At 42.1% G+C, this 22305-nt stretch overlaps 6 protein-coding genes across 8 annotated transcripts; 3 read left to right on the top strand and 3 right to left on the bottom strand.

Annotated features, from left to right (window-relative positions):
* Positions 1-1821: 1821 nt before the first annotated feature.
* Positions 1822-4075, bottom strand: LOC6564572 (ubiquitin-conjugating enzyme E2 S). Of its 2 annotated transcripts, none has more exons than XM_001991359.2 (3): positions 3460-4075; positions 2895-3365; positions 1822-2817 (listed from the first exon to the last, which is right to left on the bottom strand). In XM_001991359.2, exons 1-3 carry the CDS (start codon positions 3466-3468, stop codon positions 2671-2673), a joined length of 627 nt encoding a protein of 208 aa, XP_001991395.1. In that variant the 5' UTR covers positions 3469-4075; the 3' UTR covers positions 1822-2670. The 2 variants fall into 2 exon arrangements, with proteins under 2 accessions (XP_001991395.1, XP_032594180.1); XM_032738289.1 differs by having other exon boundaries at positions 2895-3362; positions 3460-3496.
* An 819-nt stretch (positions 4076-4894) lies between these two features.
* Positions 4895-6557, top strand: LOC6564573 (partitioning defective protein 6). The gene is made up of 4 exons (XM_001991360.3): positions 4895-5158; positions 5419-5647; positions 5714-6105; positions 6163-6557. The coding sequence occupies exons 1-4, from the start codon at positions 5081-5083 to the stop codon at positions 6505-6507; spliced, it is 1044 nt and encodes a 347-aa protein (XP_001991396.1). The 5' UTR covers positions 4895-5080; the 3' UTR covers positions 6508-6557.
* A 1734-nt stretch (positions 6558-8291) lies between these two features.
* On the bottom strand, positions 8292-10332 carry LOC6564574 (lymphokine-activated killer T-cell-originated protein kinase). Its single transcript, XM_001991361.3, has 3 exons — positions 9965-10332; positions 9320-9678; positions 8292-9242 (listed from the first exon to the last, which is right to left on the bottom strand). The coding sequence occupies exons 1-3, from the start codon at positions 10222-10224 to the stop codon at positions 8704-8706; spliced, it is 1158 nt and encodes a 385-aa protein (XP_001991397.1). The 5' UTR covers positions 10225-10332; the 3' UTR covers positions 8292-8703.
* A 118-nt stretch (positions 10333-10450) lies between these two features.
* On the top strand, positions 10451-12503 carry LOC6564575. 2 transcript variants are annotated; one of them, XM_001991362.2, is made up of 2 exons: positions 10451-10854; positions 10918-12503. In XM_001991362.2, the coding sequence occupies exons 1-2, from the start codon at positions 10805-10807 to the stop codon at positions 12284-12286; spliced, it is 1419 nt and encodes a 472-aa protein (XP_001991398.1). In that variant the 5' UTR covers positions 10451-10804; the 3' UTR covers positions 12287-12503. The 2 variants fall into 2 exon arrangements, with proteins under 2 accessions (XP_001991398.1, XP_032594118.1); XM_032738227.1 differs by having other exon boundaries at positions 10464-10854; positions 10927-12503.
* A 770-nt stretch (positions 12504-13273) lies between these two features.
* On the bottom strand, positions 13274-14492 carry LOC116805573 (protein SREK1IP1). Its single transcript, XM_032738228.2, has 2 exons — positions 14277-14492; positions 13274-14170 (listed from the first exon to the last, which is right to left on the bottom strand). The coding sequence occupies exons 1-2, from the start codon at positions 14379-14381 to the stop codon at positions 13397-13399; spliced, it is 879 nt and encodes a 292-aa protein (XP_032594119.1). The 5' UTR covers positions 14382-14492; the 3' UTR covers positions 13274-13396.
* Positions 14493-15176: 684 nt separating this feature from the next.
* Positions 15177-20102, top strand: LOC6564576 (AP-3 complex subunit beta-2). Its single transcript, XM_001991363.2, has 4 exons — positions 15177-16048; positions 16149-17052; positions 17148-18440; positions 18714-20102. Exons 1-4 carry the CDS (start codon positions 15407-15409, stop codon positions 19496-19498), a joined length of 3624 nt encoding a protein of 1207 aa, XP_001991399.1. The 5' UTR covers positions 15177-15406; the 3' UTR covers positions 19499-20102.
* The last annotated feature ends 2203 nt before the right edge of the window (positions 20103-22305 follow it).

The following is a 22305-nucleotide window of genomic DNA, read 5'->3' as shown; positions in this document are numbered from 1 at the left end:
CAGATCCGCAGCTCGCAGCTCGCAACGCGCAGTTCGCATTCATTCAAGCCACATACCTGGTAAGCTCTCTCACTGAGACAGAGAGAGAGAGAGGGAGCCCGAGCGAGAGCTATTGTCATTTAATGTCCAACACTGGCCAAGCCGATCGATTGTTGTTGCTGCGCCTCATCAGGTTTTCTATGGAAAGAGCGACAGCATTCTAAAAAGCTTGCGCTCATTGTTTTTATAACCCGCACCCATTGAAAATGTGTGAAAATGGGTATAATTGTCTTGTGTAAATGTATGTAACAGGCAAAAGAAAGCATATACGATCCAATATAGCCATGTCCTGTAATGTCTGTAATGGGCTACACTTCAAATTTGGTATATAAGTTTTTCTTTTTACAGTTTCTTGCAAAGTTTTGAATAAAACTAGAATATAATATTTTCAGGATACATTCGACTACAGCATTCCTAATTGCTGTTGTTGCAGTGGCTTATGCACGATACCCATTAAACAAAATTGGGTGAGAACGGGTATGACGGGTATGTTGTGGACTATGGTTAATTCTAGTTTCTGTATATTTTTAAAACTCCGACTAAGAATTTTTAAGTAGGTGTGCAGTATTTTCGGAGTTGCCCACAGGGTATATGTTAGTCGATGCCGCTCGACAAGCTCTTGGCTGTTGTTGTGTGGAGCTGCGACAATTTTGGAGTTGGGCTGAAGGTTAGCCGCTTGGAATGTTGGCCGGCGTTGGCGTAAGCGTTGGCGCAAACTGCCAGTCCCTGTTAAGAGAGAGAGAGAGAGCGCGCAAAATATATATATAAATCGAGAGAGAGAGAGAGAGAAACACCCACACAGAGAGAGAGAGAGAGAGAGAGAGAGAGAGAGACACCTGTATTGCTCATTGTCGCATTGGCAGTTCACAGAATCGTTAAATCGACTATCTGAAATACTCTTCCGGCTTGGAGAACAATTGGAACTCGGAAATGCCTTCGTTTTGGCACGCGTTACGTGCAGCGCCTAAACAAGTGTGGCCACTTGACTCGCAACCACATGTGGAAAAATATATACATATATTGTGTATATATATATAAATATATAGATATGCGCAGAAACCGGTGCATTATTATTATTATTATTATTATTATTGCTCTCAATTTTCAATTTAATTTATTATACATTTTTGTTTTTGAGATTTTTATTTTTTTTTTTTTGTTTGTTTTTTTTTCTTCATTTTGTTGTGTGACGCTCGTTTTAGAACAATTTTAACGAAAAGTGTTTTATTTAACTTCTACCGATAATTTAATTGAGATTGCTTTATCATCTTTTGTTTTGTTTTTGTTTTTCTTTTCTTTTCTTTTTGAAATCTAACATATAGGCAATAAGTAATGTTGCTTTTCATAGGATTATCATCGGAAGGGCACATAATTTTGTCACTGATTTTTTTTTTTGCTTTTTTTTTTTTAGTTCGAAATTGGTTTTTGGTTAGATTTTGTACACAAGTAGATAACCTAAAAAATTCTAACCGGGGAAATATATGCGAGATGCGCAAAACGTGATTACAAAACGTGAATACAACAACATCAAAAAGAGACTAAAGTCATTATAAATAGTTGAATGAAACATTTCTGGAATAGTTCTTTCGTCATTTTTTAATCACGTTTAGGAGACCCCGTTTAACTATAGCATATGTGCAAATCTTTTGCAATTCCTCAATGCTACAAATTCATTCGATATATAATATAAATGTGTTTTGTATTGCATTTCATTTTCTTGTCATTTTGTATGTGTTTTTTGTTTTGTTTTGTTTTTTTTTTTTTAATTAAAACGCACGAATGTTAAAGATAACAATTCAGTAGTAATTTGTTAAGTTAAACAGTTTAAATGATGGAAATAATTAAACAGAAGATCTCATAACGGTACAATGGTGATGTTTTCGCTGCTAAAAATAAATGTGTGTAGAGGTGTTGTGTGTGTGTGTGTGTGAGTGTGTCTGTGCGTGTGTGAGTGTGAAGGCGTGGACAAATCTTTAAACTAATTACATACACATAAATTATGCTAATGATAGCGCGAGAGCTTTTAAAAAAAAAACAATAATCGTTTGAGGAAGGGGCGCACTAAATTAATTAGGACATCTAATTTTTACTTAGTTTTTTGCTTGTTTGTGTCTACAATCTAAATATCGGTTCAGTTTTGTCTGAACAGATGGCAACCAAAATGATTTTTGAGTTGTTTATTTTGTTTTTTGTTATTTGTTATTATAATGGTTTTGTATATGTTACTGGATGCATTTTTCTTTGGAGTTGTTTTGTTTCTCTTCTTTTTTGTGTGTCTTTCCCTTTGTTTTTTTTTTTTTTTTGCATTTGCATTTGTTCATCGATCTTCAGGTTGCTTGTTGAATGCTGTTTTTTTTTTGTCGCCAAGTTTTTGTTTGTTTGCTGAGTCGTTTGGTTTTCATCTGTAAATTGATGCCTGCTGCTGGCTATTTAGATACATCCATCAATTTTTGTTATTTGTTTGTTTGTGGTTGTTGCTGTTGCTAGTGCTACTGCTGTTGTTGTTATTGTTGCCTGCGTCCAATGCCTGAACTGCATTCACTCCATTTCCATTCCTTGCTGATCCTACATATATGTATATATTTTTAGTGGTTTTAGTCGCCCTGTCTGACAGCCTCTGCTTCATGCCTCTCATAATCTCTTGAGCATGCGCTTCTTCTCCTTGAGCAACTTCTCCTTCTTCTTATCCTGCAGCTTCTTATCGACGCCCGCATGCTTCTTTGTTGAGGGTCCATCATCATCTTTGGCATCGCTGGCGCCAGCACCGCACTTTGCCGGCTTAACAGAGAATGAGACATGAGAATGGCAATCAGAATTGGAATGGAAATGGGAATGTTTTGATGCAACAAACATACCTGGGCATGTATCTCTGTCATCATGCGTGCACGCTGCGAGTAGTCATCGTAGCGTTCGAGCAGCATTTTGCCAGCCTCCTCGTTGAGGGCCGATTCCGGATTGGGCACAATCAGTAGACATTTGATGGTTAGCAGTATGTGCTTAATGCCCAGATCCGGTTTCCAATCCTTTTTCAGTGTGTTCACGCATATCTCACCGTTCGACGCCACATTTGGATGGAAAATCTTGGTTAGGAAATACGCTTTTGGCGGCGTTTGTGGAAAATCTTTGCTCAGCGTCAGCTTAACACGAAAAATGCCAACGGCATACGGTGTGCCAGCGGGTCCATCGATTAGCGCTTGTATATCGGTCACATCGCTTTCATTGATCAGCACTTTGATGCCTTCGGGTGGCGTCGATTCCATGTCCTGCAGCTCCTTCATCACCTGCCGTATGGTCTGCGGCGACAGATTCTCCACATTCGAGTACTGCTGAAAAGTGCAATGTTGAAAAATGTTGCAATTAGTTTTGTTTTTTTTTCGATTTTCGCTGCGCACATTGCGCTAAACATTTGTTTACATTTACCGAACTCATGGCTGCTTCTGCTGCTGCCTGCTGTTGCTTGACTGTGTCTGTGTCTGCTGGTGTTGTGTGTGTGTGTGTGTGTGTGTCTGCCTGTTGTCTATATTTTTGTGGGGATGTGTGCGATGACTTGTGTGCGATTCTCAGAATGCGTCTCAAGGTGTTATTTGTATTATTTTTTTTTTGTATTTTTGGTTTGGTTTCCTTTTTGCAATAACGGCGCCAATGTCCTGAAGCTGTGCTTGCGTGCAGCGTTCGTAAAGTTTAAAAATTGGCTTGGCTTCTAACTGTATTTTCACTGGCGTCGCGTCAGCGTCTCGTGCATTGGCGGGGAACGAGGGGAGTTTGGGGAAAAAACGGTTTGCTCTGTTTTCGCTTTCGTATTCGCTGCTGTTTTTCCAATGTGCGCCCGTTTTATATGTCTGCTGCGATGTACGCTTTGCTTTGAAATTGTTTGAATACGTTGAAAACTGAAATTGTTTTGTTCTCTTATTTTGTTATTGGCTTTGCGACACATTTAAAACACAACAACAAAAAAAAAAAACAATTTCTAGTCAATTGTGCACACACTTCACGCTAAACAACAAAACACAAGTCTCCCATTTACAGAAACCCTCGTCGTATGGCGTGCGCTACACTTTGGGGCATGTGGCTTTTGGGCCAACGCTAATGCTTACATGCGTTCGTATCTTTGGTGGCAAATGTCTCCACTAATTAATTAGCTTTTGATAACTTACGTGTGTTTAGTAGGTTTAGTCTAATCGTATTGGATCTTCGTTTGGTTACGTTAATTATTACTATTTCTTGACTTTGCTGCCATGCAGCGTATGCAAAAGTATCCTCGATCGTACTATTGAGCAGCTATCTATACTCCTTTCATATGCATACACTAGTGTTGTCTCACTCGTGCTTATCGCGTTGGAAGGTTTCACATCAAATTCAAAATTACTCGAAGAATTTACAGTTTCGAATGAAATTAGATTTATATTTATTTTAAAACAAATGTGTGCTACTCAAATTAAATTGATTAACTGATTAACTGAGAAATAGAAGAAAAACATAAGTTTGCCATTTGTTTTGGGCCCCTAGCCAGCTTTAATGTCATTTTGTACGAAGTGTTGCCACATGCGTAGAAAATAGTTAAACATATCGATATATATGTAATGCAAAACAATTAATATTAAAATTATTTATGCTTACACGTTGGACAAGACTGAAGATTCAACTTTAAACATCATTATCGTACGATATCATTGTTAGCCAATATTAGAGAGCTAAGGCCAACTGAACAAGTTTCCAAATATATCGATATATAGGTGGATGCACGCACGATATCGGTGAATGGCGGTGCTCCAAGAAAAAAATCGCGATGTCTCGATGTTTTTTTTTTTACACAAACGCCAACGCATAATTTAGTATTAGTTTAGAATTTTTCCGATTATAATTTATTGAACATTATTAAATTTTGCTGGCTGCTGCTGGTGGTTGGCGCCGCGACGGCACTTGAATGAACGCACTGCATCAGTTGTGCTGCGTTGCTGTTGCTGTAAAATTGTGTGTGCCAGTGGAAGTGGTGCAAGTGGAAGTGGATTGGAAGTAGAAGTAGAAGTGGAAGTGCTCAAAAATGTCGAAAAATAAAATAAGCACAACTGCAGCGACGGCAGCGAATGCCGAAACGAATCTAATTGAAGTGAAATCAAAGGTGAGCAGCAACTAGCATTTTAATAAGATACAAATTAAACGAATTTACGAATGGATCATAATGAGGCTGCCACTGCCACTGCGGCTGCGGCACTGCTGATTCATGCATGTTGAAATGACAGTGGAAACGGGTTGTTGTTGTTGCGCTTGTTGCTTGTTGTCCAACAACAGCAACAGTTGGTTTTCAGCTGCCAGTTTGAGTTCATTAAATGTACTGCTTATTTTATGTGCAAATAATTTTGTTGGTTTGTTTGCATGTAGTTTGATGCCGAGTTTCGACGCTGGAGCTTTAAGCGACATGAGCCCGAGCAGAGCTTCGATAAGTTCGCATCGCTCATCGAGCAACTGCACAAACTGGCCAACATACAGTTTCTAATACTCTACATTGATCCGCGCGACAACGATCTGTTGCCCATCAATAACGATGACAACTTTGGGCGTGCACTGAAAACAGCACGTCCGCTGCTGCGCGTCATTGTCCAGCGCAAAGGTGAGTGATTTTTTTATATATATGCTTATATATATGTATACATATTTTATTTACAATGTCGCACAGACGATCTGAACGAGTACTCGGGCTTTGGCACGATGAAGCCTCGCAATCTGATTGGCAGCATACTCGGCCATACGCCGGTCAAGACCAAAGCGCCCTCCATATCGATACCGCATGATTTTCGGCAAGTGTCAGCCATCATTGATGTGGACATTGTGCCGGAGACGCATCGGCGAGTGCGTCTACTCAAGCATGGCAGCGACAAGCCGCTCGGCTTTTACATACGCGACGGCACCTCGGTGCGTGTGACCGCCAGCGGGCTGGAGAAGCAGCCGGGCATCTTCATATCGCGTCTGGTGCCCGGCGGTCTGGCCGAAAGCACCGGTCTTCTTGCCGTTAACGACGAGGTCATCGAAGTCAATGGCATTGAGGTCGCTGGCAAGACACTGGATCAAGTAAGTCAAACATTGTGTGCCTAATCATGTCTAATTATTAATTACTCAACCATTCAGGTGACCGACATGATGGTCGCGAACAGTTCCAATTTGATTATAACCGTGAAGCCGGCCAATCAGCGTACGCTGACGTCCACGAATCGGGGATCGTTCTCGCGGAACAGTCAACTGTCGAGTGGATCGCATCACACGAATCACACAAACACATCCGATGAGCTAGAGCATGAAGATCAGGATGATATTGTCGATTTGACTGGCGTTACGCTCGACGAGAGTCCGACGGGCAACGTTACAGTTACGACAACTCACACATCGTCACCGTCCACGCATCACAAACAGGCTGCCTCCAATGCATCCACAATCATGGCCAGCGATGTCAAGGATGGTGTTCTGCATTTGTAGAAACAAAAACAACAACAACAACACATCATCAATAACAGCAACAACATTTATAAGCAACAGCTGCAGCGGGCACTGGATCAATACACACACATACACCCACACACACACATACACACACACACACATACATACACCCACTCACATACATACATAAAATGGGGAATATATATATATATATATATATATATATATATATTCCACACATTTCGATACGTTTTCATTTCCAGTTTTATGCACGAATCCCAGAATTGTTTTAATTAATTTTCCACTCTAATTTGTTCATCCCCCTCCAATGATGTATTTTAAATGTAAGCATTAATGTCCTTGTTATTATCATATATATATATATATATTATATTCATTAATGTGTTACACCAGTTAGACAGACAAAGACAAAGACATATATAGAGAGAGAGAGAGGGAGCGAGAGAGAGAGAGAGAGGGCAAGCGAGCGAGCGAGTTTTACTTGTAAACCAATTGTTTAATTGCAATAATTATATACACACACAAACACACACCTGCGCTCCTTAAAATGCCTCGAACTTAAACATTGCATTCCATTTATGCACTTTGCGGCACACACACACACACACACACACATACACCTACAACAATTAAACATTTTGTATGTACTTACAACTAAAAACTTAAGAAAAATGTTTTGTATTTTTTGTTTACCCCTCCATTTTAATATTTTTTTAAATATGTATGTAACGTGTGCGAGCTTAAAAAAGTGTTACTTAATATTCTTAATATATATTTTATTTTATTTTATTGTATTTTTCTTTTAAATTGTTTTTCGTAATGTGTCTAATACTCGTTCAAGTTTTGTTTTTGTATTTGTTAAAAAAGAAAGAAAAGAAAAGAAAAGAAAAGAAGAAAGACGAGGAACTAGAAAAGAGAAAACGAAAAACAACTACCAAAACACCAACAGCGCCTTTAAAAAATAGCAACGCAAAACGTTTTATACACCTATATACAATATACGATATACTATACTATATATCTAATAGAGTTTTATACACGGATCTATTATTATTGTAGTCAAAATTGAGCAAAAGACATTAAAACGAAGAAGCAGAAATGCAAAAACTACGGACTTGAAGTTAACAATACACATATGAGAGACAGGCATATTTTAGATATAGACATACCTTTATAAATCTATATAGTTAGTGTAATGCGTTAAAAGGCAGCATCTAATTGTAATCCGAATACCGAATACCCTACTACTATATACATATATATAAAGGAAATGTTAGATTGACTGCGTTGCGCAAGTCAAATCAATAAATTTACGTGTATTTAATAATAATCATACAACTAATACGAATCGAACAACAATAACTCTACACTAAATATATAATTATACAAAGAAACACACACTCTCAAAAAACACACACACACACACTCGCAAGCGCATTCACAACGGCATTTGCTGGAAAAACAACAACAACAGCAACAAAAACAACGTCTAAGATCAAGTAATATTATGATGCATGTATTTTTAATAAATCTTAAGTGAACTTCTAAGTGCACTGAAAACATATTACAAAATGCATTTTCCCATATTATAAACATCAAGGACATCAACAGAAAAAATTTAAAGCTAACTCAAAACACTGGATTAGAGAAGATTATTACAAACCAATTCGAACAAATATTACTGAGAATTATTTTGTCTTTTCCAATCATCAACTCCTCTCCATTTGCAGAGGAGAATGCGTAGAATTCCGCGCTTGTTTACCAATTTTAAAATGTTGAATAACAAATAGTTGCCATCGTATTGTGTATTTTGTTTATTTGCGATTCATGATTAAAAAATGAAGGACCACTTATGTAACTACTGAACATATATGGAATACATGGAATTTTTGTAATATAAACGACTTAGTTGTACTAATTGAAATGCCTAAAACGTAGCTTAACGTTTCATTTGTTTTGTTTGTTTTTTTTTTTTTTAAGATTGGCCTTTGATCAATTGTAATTGCATTATTTATACAGCGAAATGGAATTTTACATTTAGGTACAGAGACGGCCGTTGAGTTAGGGGAAGAACAAGAGGAAGTAAGAGAGAGAGAGAGAGAGAGAGAGAGAGAGAGAGAGAGGGGAATCGAGATTCACGTAAAGTTTTGCATTTACAACACTAAGTTTACAAATAACGATTGAGCTTGCGATGCGCGATTTGGGGGCAGTTTAGTCATTCACTGCATCGCCGAGAACACTTGCCGCATTGTTCTCAAAGCACTTCCAGATGGTGCGTGCAGCGGGCCGATCCTCACTGTGTGCATTGGTGCACAAATAGAACAGCTCCACAATGCAGTTGTAATCATCGCTAAGCTGAAAGGCAACCGGCAGCGGCGGTCGTGTTCCATATGCCTGCTCCACATGGGTCAGTGAAAAATCAGAGATATCATTCTCTTTGGTATCATCCTCATCCTCATCTTCTACCGAGTCATCAGTGGCATTATTATCGACGCACTCGTGCGCCTTGTCCTCCCTTATGGAATTATCTGTTAGATTCATTTGCTTGCGCTGCGGCATCGCCGGCTCTTGTGAGTCCAAGTCGATGACGGCGCCGCTGCTGCTGCCAAATGCGGCGTCCAGCTCGAGTGTGTGTGGAGGGACCAGCGCCAGTGTCTCGTAGATGGTTAAGCCAAAACTGAAAATGTCTGCTTTGCTGTCAATGATATCCACACCATCCATTACCTCCGGCGGTGACCACAAAGCCGTTCCTTAAAAATGATAACAAATATTCAGTTAAAGCTGGCCCATTACTATTGATGTTATTGTTGCTAGCTGCTGTACTTACCCACATATTGCACCTGCGGATGCTTGTTAAAGTTGATCTCACCGTTCTCGTCCAGGGGCAGTGTGACGCCAAAATCGCACAATTTGCATATCTCAAATTCGCCCTTGACGAGCACATTGAAGGACTTTAGATCGCCGTGCAGCAGGCGCGCCTCGGTATGCAGAAAGTCCAAGGCATGCGCAATGTCCATTATCATTTTGAATGTGTGTTTGGCGGGCAACGGCCCAAGATCCTCATCGTGCCGCTCCTCCAAAATGGAGCCCAGCGATGTGCTGCACATTTCCAATGCCAATGCGTCCACACCCTCCAATGACTTGTAGACGCCACGAAAGCCAACAATATTTGGATGATTCAGTGTGCTATGGAATGCCAAACGAAGCAGTTATCATTATCATAGTATATGGTATACAGATATAACTGCAGTTGTTGCACTTGTGTGTATCATAATTTTGTGTATACCAAAAAGACTCACGCATATGCATGCACACGCATGCATAAACCGTACACATACGGACGCATGAGGCAACACACACGTGTGTGTTGGGGTGTGTGTGTGTGTGTGTGTACACACACTTATTTTGGTGTGTATAGTGGAAAATACATACAAAGCATAATCTGATATGAATTGGAAAATGGAGTGCTTACCGCAAAATGGCTGCTTCGTGTATGATGCGCTCATTGTAAATGGGATCCTTTTTGACTCGGGTACGTTGGGTGATGCGTTTAACGGCCCACGGCGAACGTATGTTACCCAGTTTGGGTGACCTGTCCAAACGGTAGACACTGACGCCGGTGCCATGTCCAAGTGTTTTGAGCATCGGTGATGGTGGTATTTTTATGGGTGTGCTGTTGTTCTGCACATTCTCCATGTGCAGATTGCGCAGTTTACGACGTGGCGTGTCCATATGGCTGGCTATTTTGAGTTCCAGTCCAGGTATCAGCGAGAGTGTGCGGAAAAGAAAATAATTTATTAACCAAGAGACGCGCACAAAATCGCCGTTTAATTGAAAAGTAGGAATGGCTACAAATCTCTATCGACTGGCGCTTATTTTGTATCGATAGTTCGATTAATGTCTTTAAATTTCAATCAGTTTTTTCTTTTTTAAAAACGATAATACACTTACAAGAGCTATCGATATCAGACAAGAGTAAAATATACTCATTTGGCGTTGTTGTTACACAGCATTTATTTATTAAATAACTAATAACAAAATACACAAAGCCATACAGCCAGAAATGAAATTCCCGTTCAAAAATTAACCCTATAAAAGAAAATATCATTACCTTTCTTCTGATTGGACAGGCATAATAATGTTTACCATTGACACTCTGTGAAAGCTATTTACGTAGTTTTAACAGAGGAGCCACATTTGGTGCTTATTGTCAATTGGCATACAATAATCCAAAGCCAAACCCAGAAAATACAGAAATACATCGGGAATCGCGGACAGCTCAAATAGAGGGTCAGAGGGTGGAATAATTAAAATGGATTTGGAGCGCGACAACTATCAGGCCTTCTTTGAGAAGCTGCACAGGTGAGTGCAGAGTCAAACTGCTAATGCAACCCAAATGGTCAATCAATGTTTGTCATATTGCAGCACGACCAGTCCACGTAATCTTAGCCAGATTTTCGAGGATGACAACAAGCTGATGCAAAGTGAAACGAAAAACTTGCGCTACCAGCCGCAGTCGGAGCAGAAGATGCAGCAACAGCATAAACCCAAGACAAAATTGCAGCGCAACAGCAAGCCGGATTCGAAGACGGGCGAGAGCTGGACGACGCTGATGGCCGTGGTGGCCGAGGCGTACAAGGGTAACGATGCTGTCGGTCGCGTCGGCCTGGCTTTGTTGCGCAATGAGGCCGGTGCCGCCCAGCTGATGGTGTACAAAAACGGGGCTAAGGTGCTCAGCCGGTTGCTGCTGACCAAATCGACAGAATCATCGCAGCCACGCATCGGCCAAGGTACTGTGATAATGCGGCAAACCTATTTGCAATTCTTCGACGATGAGCACTGCTTCTGGAGCCTTCATATTGAACTGGCCAAGGACGAGGAGCGGTTCACACAGGCGCTGACAAAACTGGGCATGAATTTAGACGAAACAGCCAAGAATCTAAACGATAAATCCTGGGCCACAGCCATCGCCATCGCCACATCGTCAACCAAAACCACAACCACGATGCAGGCGGAATCAGCAGTCCGAGCGAGCAACGATGACAGCGAAAGCGAGTCCGCACAATACGGCGACGATATTATCACTACATACGATGCACGTGCACCAATGGCAGCACCAGCACCTGTGGCAGCCACCAAGGCGCTGATAAAAAGTTGCAGTGCTGTCTCGCTGCCCAGAAGCGAACCGCAGATGTCCGTAGGCAAGCTGGAGATCTATCTGGATGAGCAGCGTGCCACCGGTCATTCCATAGATAAGAAAATGGAAGCCATAATGCAGGCCTTGTGCCGCCTGACCGGTGACAGCAACATCACCAGCAGCAGCGTGCACCACTTGAATGATAACGGCGATTCGGCTGCCATTGGCACGTCCAAGCAAATAGATAGCTTACTGCAGGCGAGGAAACTGATGCAGCCCTGCAATGACAACGATGAAGATGAGCTGCTGGAGCTGGAACAGAAGCTGCTCGATCTCAAAAAGGAGAATCGTGCTCTGTTGAAGAGCTTGAGGGTCAAGGAGCAAGCATTCGATGACTTGCGCACCACCACCGGTGCCCTCTGCCAGGATCTGGTGAGCCAAAACACTGAGCTCCGGCAGCAAAACACATCCCTGATCGCAGCCATGTCGACAACATTGAGTCGAACAAACGCTGACAACCTGACCATGACCAACTGCAGCAACTGTGAGCAGCACTTGACCAAGATCGCCGCATTGGAGACTCGTCTCATGGCGATGCAGAACGCATTGCTCAAGTATACGACCAGCAAGGGCGCAACTGCATCCCCGCCTCAGTAAATATTTGGGGCATTCTTCTTGTTGAACCAGCACTGTTGTATTATATATATAAATATATGAAAATCTACAATATTAATTGTCATTTCAAATTATCCAAAAATTGTGAAAACGAAGCGACATTTTTAATTATGAGTATTACCTATCACAAGTGGTATTCTTTCAATATTTTTGTAAAAAGTCATAATAAACATAATAAAATGTTTGTTGTCAATCTTAATTAGCTAAGAGATATTTATCAATGTATTGTCAATTTAATGAATTAATTAATTTATGAGATTTGCAAAGGTTTTTCTTTGGCAAATTTATCTGAAGTCTAGTTGAATTTGTCTAAAGTAATGGCAATCTCAGCATTCGACGTGCAACCGGATCGAAACACTATATAACATAAAGCTAACCGAATAGCAATCGGTCAAATAGCAATGAGTCTTAGGCTTAAGCACACTTTGCATTGTGTGTCTATATCAATAAAAACTCTTATCTCTACTCTAATTTAACTATTGTCTACAAAGATTAGTTCATCTTCGGCATGCCAGAGACTTCCGTGCTCTTCGTTCCGTTTGAGTTTGCGCCGAATACCCTTTCTTCATCCTGTCGACTATGTCTCTTAGTGTGTGTATGTGTTTGGTGTCTTTTAAATACATTTTGCACACCGAAACACGACTAAGGCTTGCCCGACTTTATACGAACCCAATCCGAATAGTAAACAAAATATCTGCATTCAACACATTTGTACAAACTAATTTGTTGTATTTGCGAATCATAGGAGAGGGATACCTTAACACTAAGACAAGACTAATGTGAGTGTAGGTGTAGGTGTGTGTGTATGTTGTGTCTGTGTGTGTGGCATACATTTGGGCAGTCTGCTGTTAATTGAGGAAGCGCAGGGGAGCTGAACCGCCAGCTGTGCTCACATTGGCATCATCATCATACATATATATATATATATATATATATATATGTAGGTATAACTATATATACATATATATATATATATATATAGGAATAACTCGCCTAACTTGCTGTTTTCCATTGTCTGCTTTTGTTTTGTTTAACTAAACGATAGACGAAACTAAATGCGTGGAAAGTGGTGCTGCTTTGGGTAGTCCGTTGCTAGTAGGTGCTGCTATCGCTGAGGCTGCTGAGGTAACTGCTGGCGCCCGGTGCACTGGAGCTGGCGACACGATGCCGCTTGCGTTTGGCCTTCGCCTTCTTGCGTCGCGGCGCTGACGTCTCCGCCTTGCGCTTATATTTGCCCTGACGCTTCTTCTTCCGGCCATACTCGTCCGATTCGCTCGTGCTCGACTCCTCGTTGTCACTCGAATCGGATTCCGTGTCGCTGCTGGACGAATCCGTATCCGAACTGGATGTCTCGCTGGCTGATGATGATGACGATGATGAGCTCGAACTGCTGCTGCTGCTGGTGGCGGGGCGACGACGTTTCGATTTCTTGCTGCTGCTGGTGCTGCTGTTGTTGCTTTTGTGTCTCTTGGACACCTCTTTGCTGCTGCTGCTGCTGGTGGTCCTGATTTTGGTGTCGTCGCTGTTCTTCTTGTGCTTCCTGTTCTTGCTCTTTCTCTTGCGCTTCTTGTGTCGCTGTTCGGCTTTAGTGTTGTTGTGTTTCGCTGCTGCTGTTTTGCTGCTGCTCCTCTTGGTGCTCTTGCTATTGTTGTTGCTTTTGCTGCTGCTGCTGCTTTTCTTATCTGTTGTTGCGGTTGCTGCTGTTGTTGTTGTTGCTGCTGCAGCTGGCACAATGTCGCCTTTGCCGCCACCGCCGCCGCCCTTGAGCTCCTGAGCGCGCAGCTCGGTTAGTGGTGTCAAATAGTCAAGCTCCGAGTCTGAGCTGGTACTTTCCACATCGAGCAGTATCTCCTTGTTGGGATCAACCTAAGAACGTCGAAAAGCGCGTGTTATTTTCACTCTCTCTCTCTATGTCTCCCTATGTGTGTCTGTCTGTCTGCTCAGTGTGTGTTTTGTTCGGCTATCGGCTTACCTTGAGAAAATTGCGGCATTGGTAGGTCAGGTGACCAGCGTAGCCGCATTTCTTGCAGGCCGCTCTCAGCGTATCCTTGTTGGCATTCGCTAGAGGAAAGTTCATATTGCTTGCCGAGTTGTATTTTGCGCTATTCTTATTTATTACTAGTCCATTAATTGACGTGATTGCGGCTGTGGCTCAGTGGCTCAGTCTGGTCTGCTCTAACCACTAGTGCTGGACGAGGCATCGATATATCGATGACACATCGATAGTATTCAATTTATTTTGCAAACATCGATGCACTTGTGCGTAAACATCGATAATTGTCCACCACTACTTTATACTCGTGTGCAACATTTCTGGCAAGGCGTGTTCGCTGCGATGTTTCTTATTTTTTTCAGGGAGTATCGGAGTGTACGATGTTTTATTAGACATTTTTCAAAATAATTCCCGTAGAAAATTCTCACTTACAAATGTATGATATATATGTAAAAAAAAATACAAAAATATATTTATTTATATGATAAAATTACACAGACAACCTCAATCCCATTGTACTACAATTGGAGGATTTGTATTATTGCAAAACATCAAAGTATCGATGTTACATCGATCAAGAATTCATAATTTTAATTTACACCAAATTGATTGAGAACACTGCCAACTTATGATTTTGTGACTAAATTATATCAGATACAAATCAAAGCTAAGACATTTGTTTGTTTAGAGTTTTGACACCTTGCAGGTATTTATAATATTAACGGAGATGATATAGCCGCAGCCAGTTATCGAATTTCAAAATAAAAAACGCAGTGCCAATTTCTCTTTTTCACATTCGATACATAGATAGGCAAGCATCTTATCGCTTGCTATCGATACTATAATCGTACTCGTGGACACTTGCTATCGAGTAGTAACACAAAATTTGCAGTGCCATTGTGTCCCCAGTAAAAGAAATGCCCGAGTATTGCCAATTGATGTAGACTTAAATTCGACGTTGCCAAGTGGAGTTGTAAGCAGGTCAGATCAGCAGGTTTCAGACGACGCTTTCACCGTTTTCACAAAACATCGTACAGAGAACAGAACACTCGACACTATAACGATTAGCAGCAGCAGCAGCAGCAGGAGAGGTACCAATTAATCTTGAGATGCAACAGAACGCAGTCAGCAATCCGTTTTCGGTGGCCGCCTATGGCGACCGACCCCAAATGGGACTTGACGTAGAGTTTGGTGCGGATCCAGCAAGCGGTGCAGCGTTCTTTCAGAGCGATGGCCGGAAACATGACGATCTCAAGCAGATGCTGGACAGCAATAAGGATGGCCTCAAGCTGGAGGCGATGAAGCGCATCATTGGGATGATAGCGCGTGGACGCGATGCCAGCGATCTGTTTCCCGCCGTTGTCAAGAACGTCGTCTCCAAGAATATCGAGGTAAAAAAACTGGTCTATGTGTATTTGGTGCGCTATGCCGAGGAGCAACAGGATCTGGCCCTGCTCTCCATATCCACATTCCAGCGCGCCCTCAAGGATCCCAATCAATTGATACGCGCCAGTGCACTCCGCGTCCTCTCTTCCATACGCGTCAGCATGATTGTGCCGATTGTAATGCTCGCAATACGCGACAGCGCTGCCGATCTGAGTCCATATGTGCGCAAGACGGCGGCACATGCTATACCCAAGCTGTACTCATTGGATCCGGACCAAAAGGATGAGCTGGTTACGGTGATTGAGAAGCTACTGTCGGACCGTACCACGCTGGTGGTTGGCTCCGCCGTAATGGCTTTCGATGAGGTGAGCTGGATAGCAAAAGCAGTTTCTCTTTCCACATAGTTTCCAGCATGACTTGACACTGAGTATTGTTTTGTTTCTGTTTTGGTTTTGTTTCTGTTAGGTTTGCCCGGAGCGCGTTGATCTCATACACAAGAACTATCGCAAGCTGTGCAATCTGCTGGTGGATGTGGACGAATGGGGTCAGGTGATCATAATCAATATGCTGACACGTTACGCACGCACGCAGTTCGTCGATCCCAATCCGGATGAGGAGCACGGCCAGATACAGGATGCCCTCGATGGTCAGGCGGCCGTCAATGATGAGCGCTTCTACGATGAGTCCTCCAATTCCAGCAGTGAAGCGAATGAAGCTTCCAGCGAAGAGGAGGGCGCAACTGCAGCAGCCACACCAGCCACAAGCACAGCCAAAGCGAAGAGCAAGTCGAGCAACAACAACAGCAACAGCAATGATAAAGACAATGACAACAACGGTGGTGGTGGTGCTGGTGGTGGTGTTGGTGCCACCGGTAGCTACCACATCGATTTGGATCACCGGTTGCTGTTGCGGCAGACAAAGCCACTGCTGCAGTCACGCAACGCATCCGTTGTGATGGCCGTCGCCCAACTCTATCACCATGTGGCGCCTCGCAACGAGGTGCAACTGATTGCGAAGGCACTGATTCGCTTGTTGCGCTCGCACAAGGAGGTGCAGAGCGTGGTGCTTAACTGCATTGCATCGATGTCGGCACGCCGCAAGGCCATCTTTGAGCCGCATCTGAAGTCGTTCTTTGTGCGCACCAGCGATCCCACGCATCTCAAGCTGCTCAAGCTGGACATACTCACGAATCTGGCATCTGCCTCGAGCATCTCGCTGATATTGCGCGAATTCCAGACATACATTTCCAGCAGCGATCGTAGCTTTGTCGCAGCCACCATTCAGGCCATCGGCCGTTGTGCGGCCAGCATTAAAGAAGTCACCGAAACATGCCTTAGCGGCCTCGTCCATCTGCTCTCCAATCATGACGGTAAGTGCTATCCATCTACCTATTCCTATTTTTTATTCCCATCGCGGATCAGTCGAGAATCTAAGTTTTTCGCTCTCATTTTTGTATGTAAACAGAGCATGTTGTGGCCGAGAGCGTGGTGGTTATCAAGAAGCTGCTGCAGAGCAAGGCCGCCGAGCACTACGAGATCATCACACAGATGGCCAAGCTGATTGACTACATCAATGTGGCGGCGGCACGAGCGGCAATCATTTGGCTAATTGGCGAATACAATGAGAAGGTGCCGCTTATTGCGCCGGATGTGTTGCGCAAAATGGCCAAATCGTTTGTGGATGAGCAGGATGTGGTCAAGTTGCAGGTGCTCAATTTGGGCGTCAAACTCTACTTAACCAATCCAGAGCAGACGTCGCTGCTCTGCCAGTATGTGTTTACGCTGGCCCGCTACGATACCAACTATGATGTTCGCGATCGGGCGCGCTTCTTGCGCCAGTTCATCTTTCCCGCCAGCGCCGGCAGCACCGTGCTCACCCAGCACGCCCGTCAGGTATTTCTGGCATCGAAGCCGGTGCCAGTGCCGGAGAGCAAATACCGTGATGGCAATGTCTACCAGCTGAGCTCACTGTCCCACTATCTGAATATGCATGCCACCGGGTACAAGGAGCTGCCCGTGTTCCCAGCGGTTGCACCCGATCCAAGTGTCCGCAACATTGCCGGCTATATGCAGGAGAAGCTGCCCGGCGATAGTCCAGGGCGGAGCAAGGATTCGCCCAAGGGCGATGCCAAGGAGACGCGTGAAAAGGGCTTCCTATCCGAGTCAGAGAAGTCTTCCGCTTATTCCGAGACCAGTGACAGCGACAGCAGCGACGGCTCATCCAGCAGCGACAGCGAACCGAACGATGATCAGGATCAGGCAACGCAGCAAAAGCAGAACCAGAACCAGAAACAGAAGCAACCGCAGGCACAGGCACAACCAAAAGCACAATCGCAGACACCAAAGTTAGATCAAGTGGTGACCAATCCAGCTGCTTCCAATACGGCTGCGGCTGCTGCTGCTGCTACTGCTGCAACTGGTAACAATAATAACAACAACGCTGTCGACGATTCTGGCACTTCCGACAGCGGCGAATCCTCGTTCTACAGCGGCAGCAGTGACGGCGACAGCAGCAGCAGCGATTCGGCCAGCGACAGCGAGGATGAACAGCAGCCTAGGAAATCAGCAACGGTTGCCGAGCAGGCGCCCAATCAGGATCTGGAGCAGCCGCAATTGTCTCAACCGCAGGATCAAGCTCAGTCGCAGACGCAGACGCAGCCGGCAGCAAAGAGCAATTTGGATCTGTTGCTCGATCTGGACGATATACCGCCAATTGGGCCAGTAATGACGCCATCGCTGGGTGGATTCCTAACGCCAGGTTAGCTATTTGAAGCTTTAATTGCAATTTAGTTGCCAACTAATTTGTGTCAAGAGAATGGCAAAGAGAAAGAGAGAATTGTAAAATACTTTAGAAATAAATGAAAATTACAATCAGAGAGCAAGTGAACCCTCAAGTGAATCCTCCGAGTTAGTTGGTTAGTCAGACAGCGAGAGAGTGAGAGAAAAGATGGAGGAAAGCATAGCTTTTAGCAAGCAATTAGCAGCTAAACTAAGTACCTACCACTTTAACTGATACTCATAACATTGACAGGTACACCGATGATGCCTGGACAGGCTGCACTGCAGCCGCAGCAGGCGCACAATCGCATCGAACTGGTTGGGCCATCGCACACGGACTTCAAGCACAAGGAGCTGCTGAACAAGGTTAGCGGACATGGTCTGCAGCTGTCGTATCGTTTCACACGCGCACCGCATCTCTACTCGGCAGCGATGTGCTCGATTGAGCTGCAGTTTCAGAATCGCAGCGATCAGGAGCTGGACAACATACGGATGGGCCAGCAGCAGCTGCCGTCAGGAATGCAGTTGAGCGAATTTGCACCGATCGTTCAACTGCTGCCCCAGCAGATGGCCAGCGGTATTTTGGGCGTTGATTTCAATGATACGACGCATGCGATTGACTTCGAACTGGTCTCCAGTGCGGGCACGGTGCGCGTCCAACTGAAGCCGCCGGTGGGGGAGCTGGTGCGTTCGGTGCACATTGGCGAGAGTTGTCATCGTGAGGAACGGGCCAAGTTGCGGGGCATGAACGAGCATCAGTGCGAGCTGCGCGGCGTGCAGCGTGAACTGCTCGATCTGGTTGCACTCAAGCAGAAGATCTACGAGTGCATCAATGTGGCGCACACGTACAGCTCGGCAACGGGCCAGCTGCATTGCTTTGCCGGTCAGACGCTGAGTTCCAAGAGCCTGGTGCTAATCACGCTGCAGTGGCAAACGGATGATGCACTCACCCTGCTGGTCAATTGCGAGAAAATGGTCATTGGCTCCATGGTGCTCAACGATCTGCGCAATGCCCTCCAGCTGAGCTTTGCCACCTAATTGGGCAACAGACTACATACAAAGAACAACAACAAAAATAGGGGAACAAATAAGGAAAAACATCCCCACATCCATACAATATATATGCAGTGATCTCTCAAAAACAAAAAATGCTTCCGTTCCACACCTGAACCTTATTTGCAAAGATTTTCAATTGCTGCATGTTGTATTTGTCCATTTGAAAAGAAAATTACTATGTTTTCCAACAAAATTGGATACAATTGCAATACGCATGCAGTAAAAGTTGCGAGTTTCTAATCTCTAATCGATCACTGTATATGTCCTACATAAATAAACTAAGCATTCTTTAAGTGCAACATTTGTTACTGCAATAGCAACTAGTTGCAGATAGTGTTCAGATTATTCAGTTGAAATTACTATTGTTAAATGAACAAATACGAATCTTTGCGTAAACAGCTCGACATGGTTTCCATGCCCCATCAAATATGCTACATACAACAAAGCCGCAACATTATGTAAAGCTAAGCAAGCATTATACAAATATATATATATATATATATATATAAATACTAGATTATGTGAAATGCGATTCCAAATAAGCTAGAAAATGAAATGAAAAACAAAAAGTGAAATTTTTATTCAATTTTGTTGCTGTGTGTGTGTGTGTTTCTATATAGTGTACTTGTACTATAGATATATGTATATATATATTCACACACAATCGTCGAGTGTGTCGAGTGTGTGTATTTAATGTTGTAACTCTGTTGCCTTCGTGCTCTATGCAGCCTTTTTCAAATTGTAGCTAACAAACATACAAATTATCTAACATATATATATAATATATATATATATACAATTATATATATATTATATATATATATATATATATATATGCGCATATGCATACATATATCTAACTGATGGCTAGCAGCAAAGCTAATTATCGCAATGTTAACAGAATTGTTGCCTAGTTTACGAACGCTGACAAAGTGAAATCTACTTTATTTTAACAATATATATATATATATTTTCTTTTTTTTTATATGCCTATATATTTACATACATATATATATATATATATAAATAAATATAAATATATTACTATGCTATTCATATATGTATGTACATATTGCCTTTTAGCACTTAGCCCAAAGGAGGAGAAATCCTTAAGCTTGCTTTCTTGGTCATTATTATTTGGTTTGCCTAGGAAATGAGGGAGTTCAAAACACAATATGATTATGAAGCAATATGCAAGTAAAGTTATAATAATAATGAACAATCGTAAGACTATTGTAAACCAGCCAGTTAGCAGTTGAACCTATACTACTATACTATATAAAGGAGCCTAGCTCCGATCTAAAACAATTTTACATCAGCCACACTGGGCCGGCACCTGATAATAATAATTATAATCCGTTAATAAAAATGTTTCCTACGCCAACTTTTCAGCTCCCCCCATTTTACTACAGTTCAGAATAATCTAAAGATACAAATAATAATATAAAAATAACGGAAAAAGCAATTTTTTTTTTGTTTTTCAGATTTTCGGCTTTCGTTAAATTAAATGTATACATCTTTTTATATATATCATAAGTGATTCAAGTTTCAAATCTCATGCGCATGCAAACTTTATAAACAATAAATATTTGTCTATTTACCAATACCATGCGCAATTATTGTTAAAATTAAAAACTATAAATAATATATATTGTATGCTTTCCAAACCTATGCAAAATGAACAAAAATCTATTAAAATAAATGCAATGTTTTAAACAAAAAAATATTGTTTTACATTGGGAATATGATATTTGAATAAAGTATCTATAGATCTGTGTAGTATCTATAGATACTTATTAGTTGATCAGCTACTCACAGTTTAATGATACTACTTACATATTTTAGTTGCCAAAATACTTTTCACAATAAATGAGTGTTTAGATGAAGTTAACTTGAAAATATTCATTTGGATACAACTGCTAAATATATATAAATATTTTTAGCAATTGATTTTAGTCGCAAGTAAAACAACAATGGAATTCTTTGAATTTTTATTTATCTTGTTTATTCACGCTTGTTCTGGTTGCCTGCTCCGCTTTGGGTTTCTTTTTTTTTGGGACACACGCACAGGGAACCAGCAGCAGGCAGCAGCGTTGCAATCTTCCATCTTGTTCTACGCTCCTTACTCACACTCATACACACACACACCCACACACACACACGCCATCCATCCAATTCCAATCTTATATAACTGTTGACAGGTTTTATAATTTATCCGTTTGCAACGGCTGCTGCTGGTGGCTTTTGAAAGATAGTTTTTTTGTTGTTGTTGTTTGGTTTTGTTTTCGGTTTGTGTTCATTTTACAATTTAAGATTGCTAAGTTGTAGGTTATCCGGGGAACATAAGATGACATAAATGGGCGTGGCATGCATACATACACAAGTGGGCGTAGGCACACACACATAAATACATATTAATATCGATGCCAACACAGCCGCACAAATATTCATCATGTGCTTTATGGATACTCGTGTTTTTCATTTCATTTCTTTTTTTTTGTTGTTTTTGTTTCTGTTTTTGTTATTTTTTGTTTTTGTTTTTGTTTTTGCTTTTGTTTTTGTTTTGCTAGGACTTGCACAATTAAAAAAGCTCAATTTTATGCTTATAATATAAACAATTAAGTTTTAGTTTGCTAGGTTAGTTTTGCACAGCTGCACTTAAAAATTGGTTAGGTTAGGATTAGGTCTTTGAGGTTAACTTTAACGGATGAAATTGAACTGAGTTGGGGGCCATGAGAGAGGAGCGCTTGTGGTGGTGGTGGTGCATCTGCATGAAGAAGAGAAGAGAT

Source organism: Drosophila grimshawi, unplaced genomic scaffold (genome assembly GCF_018153295.1).
Source record: "Drosophila grimshawi isolate 15287-2541.00 unplaced genomic scaffold, ASM1815329v1 contig_848, whole genome shotgun sequence".
Classification (NCBI taxonomy): Eukaryota; Metazoa; Arthropoda; class Insecta; order Diptera; family Drosophilidae; genus Drosophila; species Drosophila grimshawi.
Note: the sequence above shows the minus strand (reverse complement) of the source record. Positions and strands in the feature narration are given on the sequence as shown.